Below are 9672 nucleotides of genomic sequence, written 5' to 3'. Positions count from 1 at the left end.
GTTGAATCCCTGAAATCCTGAGAGTGATGTGAATTAAAATGGGCCAGATAAGGTAGGAGTGTCAATATTTAGTCACTGCAAACTATTTAAAACATTTACAAACACAGTACTTGACATGTATCACCTGATCTGATTGGTGTGAGTTTAAGGTGGGCAGGGCAGGGCTATATATATATATATATATATATATTGCATTTACCTGTTGGTTTGCTCTGATGTACATCTCAAAGGTCTGTCAGCCGGTCATTTGTTGCAACAACCATGTGTTCAGCTCCAGCTGCATCAAAGTGTGGCTGGAGAAGAGCAGTCAGTGTCCCACCAGTAGAGTGGCCATCACCCCAGAAAACCCCTGCAGAGAAATCATTGGTGATGTCAATATTGTTATTCTTGAAATGTAAAGCTGTAGAACTAAGTTTTATGTTTGATGAGTGTGATTAAATATCTCTCTTAGTCTCCCTTTGTGTATTTGTGTGTGTATATGTTCACAGGAGCCACAACTGACTGTGAGTCCAGTGAGAGTCATTCTGTGGAGAGACGCCTCCGAAAGACTCAAGGGGAGCTGCTTGTACGAGAATATAAGGTACTTCTAGTTAAACACCCAGTGAAATGGTTTGATGAACACAATTTTCTTCCCAGTGTTGACATTTCCTGTATTATGTAGAGTGGAATACCCATTTTAAAATGTTTGTATCTGTACGACGAAATTCTTCAGACGTCCCTCCAAAATCAGTGTAAAAAATGTGAAAAAAATCTGCGCCATTCCATCCTGGCCTCTTCATAACTGACAGACTTGAACTACTAAGCCACACAACTCCAAATTTGACTTAACACACATTTTATGTAGGGCTGGGCAAATTAACATATTATGTTATTATCGCATTAACGCATTACCTGATTAATGCCGACAATTATTTTATCGTGCGTTAAGGCCATTTTTTATTATTATGAAAGTCCATTGCTCACTGGCTCTGAATACACATACAGACCAGTCATGTGTCACAGGAGGGGATGCTCCCGATCATAGTATTTAGGCTAAGCATCAGCATTCACAAACTACTGTGCACTGTTATTTTTACAGAAAAGAATGCAACAAGCTCGTAATCATGACTTTATAAGTTGGAAATAGGAAGCTTCCAATAGCATGTGAAGACAGCAGAGAAGTGCTCTCACTCAACAGTGGAGTGAATCGTTTTGGTAACTTTGTGGTTTATTATTTTGAGTCATATGGGACTCTCACAATATATTGCTTTACAGATCTACCACATTTGCCGCTCAGAAATATTCACGCAAGCGTTCACTGATCTATACATAATGATCGTGCAGGTCTCTCATAGGAAGGTGCCTGTTATAATGTTATGATCGAGGCTCTGGACTCTGAGCATAACTTGTTTTTCTATAACAAACTATAAAATATTTTCTAGAAAAACGTTAATGTCCTGGCAGTGACAAATGGCTTGTTTTATATTTAATTTAATTACATTAATGTTATAAGTTGAGATTTAGGCTACAATAAATATTTTAACTGATACTATGTAAAAAGAACACTGCTGTAAAAAGCACCTTATTTGTTCATATACTGTAGGAGTAGGCCTACTTTTAAATGAAAAAAGTGCACAATACACTACTTTTGAATGCATTATCAGTTTTGTGCATAACAATGTGATTGATTGTGATTAATCACAGACAATAATGCGATTTAAAAAAAATTTCATCATTGTCCAGCACTAGTTTTATGTTTTAATACAATGTGCATGTAGGAAATTGTTCCTAGCTATGCAATGAAAACCAGGAAGATTCATCCACTGAGCTTATGAATCATCTGTCTTACAGGATGAAATCTAAACCCTTTGGAAAGAGAACGAGGACTTAAAAAGCAAAAACCTGAGCCTTGAGATGCAACTTAAGACGGCTGTGGAACCGAGCACGGTCTTGGTTCCTTAGAGTGAAACCAGCACTGTCGACCCGAATGCTCTGGAGGAGTCGGCCAATAAGCTCAGAACTGTCAATGACCTCCACAGGAAGGTCAAACAGGACCTCGAAAGGCTAAAATAATATGATTGCTTTTTTGAATACAATTAAAAAATTGGTCAATAAAAGCACAAAACAAATAAATATAACCCCATCATTTAACCTTTTTCAGATAATATGCACTGTGTTCATTTGGTCATTTAACTCAAGGTGTAGAATTTCATTTTTCATATAATGCAATTGATTACATTATATTTCCTGTCAGTGAATAATGCACATTTTTGAAAAAATATGTGGAAGGAAGTGTTTATAGTTTATTAAATGTGAGAACTTCTCTTTAATATTTGTGGCTTGAATAATGGATAAATAGGTTATCATACTTAAAATATACTTAATATAAAATAATATAATATGAATAATATATTATGTAAAATATAATATCAAAATAAAATAAATACATTGTTCCTTAATATGTATAAAATATTATGCATGTGTGTATGTCCAGTCGTGGCCAAAAGTTTTGCTGCTAAACTGCTTTTAGATCTTTGTTTCAGTTGTTTCTGTGATGTACTGAAATATAATTACAAGCACTTCATACGTTTCAAAGGCTTTTATCGACAATTACATGACATTTATGCAAAGAGTCAGTATTTGCAGTGTTGGCCCTTCTTTTTCAGGACCTCTGCAATTCGACTGGGCATGCTCTCAATCAACTTCTGGGCCAAATCCTGACTGATAGCAACCCATTCTTTCATAATCACTTCTTGGAGTTTGTCAGAATAAGTGGGTTTTTGTTTGTCCACCCTCCTCTTGAGGATTGACCACAAGTTCTCAATGGGATTAAGATCTGGGGAGTTTCCAGGCAATGGACCCAAAATTTCAACATTCTGGTCTCCGAGCCACGTAGTTATCACTTTTGCCTTATGGCACGGTGCTCCATCGTGCTGGAAAATGCATTGTTCTTCACCAAACTGTTGTTGGATTGTTGGAAGAAGTTGCTGTTGGAGGGTGTTTTGGTACCATTCTTTATTCATGGCTGTGTTTTTGGGCAGAATTGTGAGTGAGCCCACTCCCTTGGATGAGAAGCAACCCCACACATGAATGGTGTCAGGATGCTTTACTGTTGGCATGACACAGGACTGATGGTAGCGCTCACCTTTTCTTCTCCGGACAAGCCTTTTTCAGATGCCCCAAACAATCGGAAAGGGGCTTCATCTGAGAATATGACTTTGCCCCAGTCCTTAGCAGTCTATTCACTATACTTTCTGCAGAAGATCAATCTGTCCCTGATGTTTTTTTTTTGGAGAGATGTGGCTTCTTTGCTGCCCTTCTTGACACCAGGCCATCTTCCAAAAGTCTTGGCCTCACTGTGCGTGCAGATGCGCTCACACCTGCCTGCTGCCATTCCTGAGCAAGTTCTGCACTGGTGGCACTCCGATCCCGCAGCTGAATCCTCTTTAGGAGACGATCCTGGCACTTGCTGGACTTTCTTGGACGCCCTGAAGCCTTCTTTACAAGAATTGAACCTCTTTTCTTGAAGTTCTTGATGATCCTATAAATTGTTGATTTAGGTGCAATCTTAGTAGCCACAATATCCTTGCCTGTGAAGCCATTTTTATGCAACGAAATGATGGCTGCACGCGTTTCTTTGCAGGTCACCATGGTTAACAATGGAAGAACAATGATTTCAAGCATCACCCTCCTTTTAACATGTCAAGACTGCCATTCTAACCCAATCAGCCTGACATAATGATCTCCAGCCTTGTGCTCATCAACATTCTCACCTGAGTTAACAAGATGATTACTGAAATGATCTCAGCAGGTCCTTTAATGACAGCAATGAAATGCAGTGGAAAGGTTTTTTGGGATTAAGTTAATTTTCATGGCAAAGAAGGACTATGCAATTCATCTGATCACTCTTCATAACATTCTGGAGTATATGCAAATTGCTATTATAAAAACTTAAGCAGCAACTTTTCCAATTTCCAATATTTATGTAATTCTCAAAACTTTTGGCCACGACTGTGTGTGTGTGTATATTCCCATCTATTCTCTAGATTTTCACTGACCACTGAAAATATTGTAAATGGTGTTATTTGTGTTCGGTGCTAAAAATGAAAAAGTAATAAACTATTCTAAAATCAGCATGCTTCTTTCCCTCAGGCTAACAAAACTCTGCGTTCTCAAAATTTTGACCTAATCTAGGAAAATATGCAATTGAAAGCTAAAGTGGACAGCATATCTCCGCAAAGTATACAGTATTACAACAACAAATTTTATATTTATATTTATGTATATTTACACAATATTAGTAACTCAGATGTACAAAACTGATCTTATTTATATTTGTCTGTGTTTTACATTGAGGTTTGGCAGGTATAGGCTACCGTCGCAGCTCTTGAGGCTAAAATTCATCAGTATGAGCGGGACGTAGCACAGCTGAAGAGCTCTGGAGCGCAGCAATAAATACATCGAAGAGCTTGAAGCACAGAACCACAGGGACGGCCCTAAGTCTGAAGAAGGTGTTTTTTCAAACACTGCCTCTGGAGGGACTCAAAACGGAGGGATTGAAAGAATCGCCCTGATGCGAAGGAGCCTGAGTGAAATGGAGGAAACTTCTGTTTGTATAGACCTGGACTGAAAGTGTTCAGAGCTTCCCAACATCCATGGGCAGCTCCTGACAACATCTGATGTGTGCCAAAGGGTAGGTTTTTTTAAGACGGACTTCACACTCCACAGAAGGATGGCCTCAAAGATTTTATGGTTCCTTCTACACCCTCCTCAGCTCTCAGATCTCTCAGCTTGCAGAGTCCTGTGGTTTATAGTGATAGAAAGTAAGGTCTCAGACCTGTCACTTACATGAGAAGACTCAGTTTTGATGATTGCCAGGGTCCAACCAGCTCATCCTCAGTCAACCAAATCCCAGGATCCTTCCAAGTCAACAAAGCTGCTTCTTTTGGTCAGAAAGCTGCTGTGAATTCAGATAAACAGGTCTTGTGTGGAGGCTGGATGGAATGCGGACTTGATCTTCCCTGTTTGGATGGAAATAGAGAGGAGCTCAAGCCGTCCAAGGACCCTTTGGGTAACAGAGAAGATTTTATGGATGCAGAGTACTTGGACAAGATCTCTGAGCTAACCTCTATGATGGCTGAAGGTGAGAGCTCCAGCAGTCAGGTCTCTCACCTTCCATCATCATCATCTTCATCACGGTCTCCAAATTTTGATGCCAACCAAATACCAGAACTGGATTTCTGTAGCAACCTCTTGGCTGATCCTGGAACAACAAGAAAGCACCAAACCACATTTTGACACTGGAGACCATACATTGTGATGCTGCTACGGCTTCAGCTGTTGAGTTCAGCGACAGAGCTGGAGTTATGGTGGAAAATCCTACACATCCCACCAAGCGCAAGCGTCCCCCAGGATTGTCCATCTCCAGTCCATCGAAACTCTCAAAAACTAAAGTAGAAGCAGAAGCATCTCAAGTATTTTCCAGCATGGCCTCCACTTTTATCTGATTCAGTGGGTTTACTTCTCAGTGACTTTTTAGGAGTTCAAGGAGATTTAACTGCCTTTCTTTTCCCTCAGGGCTTTTTATTACAAATTTGCCTCACTGTTCATTATTATGACAGCAGTGTGTGCTGGATGATGTTACTATATGTTATAAAAACCATTTCAGTATCCTGAGGGGATAAGGTGTTAACATTATGCTTTTCTCTTGAAATGAAACAGATTTTTTATTTTTATTTTTTTTTGCTATGGAATTTCTATGCTTTTGCAGTTGTACAGAATTGAGGCATTCTGATTAATACTGTATTTGAACTGTGGAAACAATAAAATATATTTGTGCATTTGGTTGAAAATAATAAGCCATTTTCTATTTTTAAATATTTCCGTAAATGGTTTTGTTCCTAGATGTTGACTAAATAAAACAATACTGTTGTTTGTCTGCAATTTATAGATTCATTTTCAAGTTCATGATTTATTATGACAAACACTGTAATTTTCATCATTTGAATTATAGTGCATGCAAAAACATGTTTTTCTGTGTTTAATGGTAAATTATTCCTGTGTCATCACCTGAATACAAAACAAATCTATTTAATATCCACCTCCTTCACAGTCTTTTAGAGAATTAATTAATGCTAGTGAATTAACACTTCATTAGCTCCACCTAGACGTGTTAGGAGATTAAAAATTCATGCCTGATTAGAGTTTAGTGAAATATACATGATAGTTAAAGTTGCGTAATCAATCAAGGCAGTGCCACCATGCCTTGAGTTAACATGAGCGCAATGTAAATATTCAAATACAAATTCCGCTTCTGAAACTAATATAATTACGCACAAATTATTATTTTGATGTCTAGAAATGTAACATGTACGTGATTTGTAATGTATGAATAGCCTACGAAATTAATCTAAAACGATTTTACTTAGGCTATATATTTATGTAATATTTGTATTCATTGTCTTTCCATTTATTTCGCTTAATATAGCCTAAATGTTTAAAGTTGATTCATAAATCAAAGCGATGCAGCCATTACTAATATAAACATTAGCTAAATATAAATTTCCAGGCTTGCAAATTCTTCTGAAACTGAAATAAAAATATACGAAATGAATAACATTTACAATTTATTGATGATTTGTTTTATTTATGCAAACGATTTTTTAAATATAATTGATTACATTATATCCCTGTTTAACTATAAATTTAATCGATCGATTGTCATTTATTTTTATTCATTCATATAATAAGAACAAATGTGTTTATTGTAAACATTTTAATATTATTATTAAATATATAAATATACATTATAATAAAAAAACACAATTATGCCAACTATCTTAAACATTTAGTTGAAGTAAACAAAAACTGCCTGATCGTCTTGATGTAATGTGCTTTAAAACATTTCTTTATGAAATTCTACAAGTGAGACATCTAAACAGCCCTCATTTGCATATCGAATGTTAGCTGTTACACTGTCACACTGTTTAACGCCACAACATTCTAAATTGGTGGCGACAGTGCGCAGGCGCACAGAATCCACAGGTATGGAAGGAATCCCCCCTCACCGTCGTTAGGCCGATTTACAGTTCGAGGAGGACATAGAGGCGAAGAGGCGCGATGAGATGAGATGTGAGGAGAGGAGGAGAGGAGGAGAAGAGAGTCAATCGCGCTCGTCTCGCGAGAATAGGCGAGGCTGCCGGACGAGATGTGAGGGACTCAGGTGTAAGAGCGCTCCTCATCCACACACAGCTTAGCCAAACAGAGACGCACACACACACACACACACTGCGGGCATCTCCTCTGTACCATCAGCAGCAGAGCGCTACAGCATCCGCCTGACTGCTGCGAGACGCCAGAAGAGGAGGCGAGAAGAGCTGGACTCTCGCTTTGGTTTTTGTCCTCTTTTCGTGCACTTTATCTGAGCCTGATCCCGCGCAAACATGATGTCCATGAACAGCAAACAGCATCATTTCGCCATGCATCCCAGCTTACCTGAGCACAAGTACACAACTCTGCACTCAAGCTCGGAGGCGATCAGGAGAGCCTGCCTGCAGACTCCACAGGTAACGAGCTCCAAAACTTCTTCTTTTCTCCTCCCGTGTTCTCCTGCGCGCGCGAGGAGGAGCGCTGGAGGCGCATACACTGCCTTAATGTTTTTTTCATGTATACCACAGCAATCATCTGCACGCCTGTGATCTTTTCTGAAGGCATGCTCACTGAAGTCTCAGGCTTCACCCTTTTTTGTATTAATTTTTATGACTGGAAGCCTCTTAAAAGGAATATTCTCTGTGTTATGTTGACACTATTCCCCAGCTGACATCTCCCCTTTCTCTTTCTTTCTCCTTCTCCCCGTCTCTCCGACTCCAGCTACAAAGCAACATCTTCGCCAGTCTGGATGAGACGCTCCTGGCCCGTGCCGAAGCTCTGGCGGCCGTGGACATCGCGGTGTCCCAGGGTAAGAGTCACCCGTTCAAGCCCGACGCCACGTACCACACGATGAACCCAGTGCCATGCTCGTCCACCTCCAACGTGCCACTGGCCCACCATCACCACCACCATCACCACCACCACCACCAGAATCTGGAGCCACCCGACCTCATGGAGCACATCACCTCTTCGTCGCTCGCGCTGATGCCCAGCGCGCACGAGGGGGCCGGCGGAGGCGGCGGAGGAGGCGGCGGCGGTGGCTTGATCTCCACTTCGGCCCACCCGCATTCCCACATGCACGGGCTCACCCACCTATCCCACCAGGCTGCTATGAACATGAACTCGCCGCTCACTCACCACGGCCTCTTACCGGGCCACCACGGCGGTGCGCACCAGTGCGCGCCGGGACTCGCCAACAACGGACTGCCCTCCATTAACGACTCGGACACGGACCCGAGGGAGCTGGAGGCGTTCGCTGAGCGCTTCAAACAGCGGCGGATCAAACTCGGGGTGACTCAGGCGGACGTGGGGGGCGCACTGGCCAACCTGAAGATCCCAGGCGTGGGCTCTCTGAGCCAAAGTACCATTTGTCGCTTTGAGTCTCTAACTCTGTCTCACAACAACATGATCGCGCTCAAACCCATCCTCCAGGCATGGCTGGAGGAGGCCGAGGGCGCCCAGCGCGAGAAAATGGGCAAACCCGACATTTTCAACGGCAGCGAGAAGAAGCGCAAGCGGACCTCCATAGCGGCCCCGGAGAAACGATCTCTGGAGGCGTATTTCGCGGTCCAGCCCCGGCCGTCGTCAGAAAAAATCGCGGCTATCGCTGAGAAATTGGACCTAAAAAAGAACGTGGTGCGAGTATGGTTTTGCAACCAAAGACAAAAACAGAAGAGGTTGAAATTTTCCGCGGCGCACTGATGGACTACTTCTAGGAGAGAGAGAGAGAGAGAGAGAGAGAAAAATTAAACTGACTTTTGGGGACCAAGGAACATCGCTTTGGCTCAAACGCGTGTGCTCATGATTAGTACCGTTTTATTTTCACAACTCATGTTTCTTTTCACTGTACTGGTGAATGTGAAGTATGCAAATAACAGGTAATCCAGATGAACTACTTTTTCTGCGGTTCAACTCTACTTAGATACACCCAGCCCCCCCCCACCCCAAATGAATGACGAAAAATAGCCATTGATGGATTACCTCATAGTTTAATTCTATCCTAATTATTTATTTATGTATTTATTTATGTTCGGCATATTTGTGTATTTATTCATTCGTACAGGGAACTGCTATATTTTTGATTATTAAATGTGTTCAAAGCAGATCCCTCTTTCACAGTCTTGCTGAAGAACTAATGTGATCATTCAGTGTTTCAATGGTCTGCTCTGACGAATATACAACTCAGTAGGAAAAGAAAACGAAGGAAATTATACAGAGTCCCTTTTAAATAATAAAGGCGGCAACCACCGCTCGTATTTGTTGAAATTGCACTGAAATCTACTGTTATTTAGATTGGTTAGATATATTCAAATGCTTTTGTATATATATAAATATACGTACAAATGACAATTGCTCACCGTGCAAAACTCAGTTCCCGATTTGTATTTTTTATTATTATGATTATTTTATTAAATCAGAATTCCTCCTCTGCGGATATAGTTAACTCGCATGATAATGATGATTACACTTAAGTTCTAAAGGAAAATTGTCCTTAAATATAATTTCATTGGTTTGTATACTCTGGTTTGCAGTGCAAACATTCTA

The 9672-nt window shown here is 40.7% G+C and overlaps 1 protein-coding gene and 1 pseudogene across 1 annotated transcript; both read left to right on the top strand.

The window, feature by feature from the left end:
- The first annotated feature begins 203 nt into the window (after positions 1-203).
- On the top strand, positions 204-5486 carry LOC132151440 (ORC ubiquitin ligase 1-like; annotated as a pseudogene).
- A 1579-nt stretch (positions 5487-7065) lies between these two features.
- On the top strand, positions 7066-8857 carry LOC132151381 (POU domain, class 4, transcription factor 1-like). Its single transcript, XM_059559494.1, has 2 exons — positions 7066-7544; positions 7849-8857. The coding sequence occupies exons 1-2, from the start codon at positions 7422-7424 to the stop codon at positions 8827-8829; spliced, it is 1104 nt and encodes a 367-aa protein (XP_059415477.1). The 5' UTR covers positions 7066-7421; the 3' UTR covers positions 8830-8857.
- Positions 8858-9672: the final 815 nt, after the last annotated feature.

The sequence above is a fragment of the Carassius carassius genome, chromosome 10 (assembly GCF_963082965.1).
Source record: "Carassius carassius chromosome 10, fCarCar2.1, whole genome shotgun sequence".
NCBI classification, from domain to species: Eukaryota; Metazoa; Chordata; class Actinopteri; order Cypriniformes; family Cyprinidae; genus Carassius; species Carassius carassius.
Note: the sequence above shows the minus strand (reverse complement) of the source record. Positions and strands in the feature narration are given on the sequence as shown.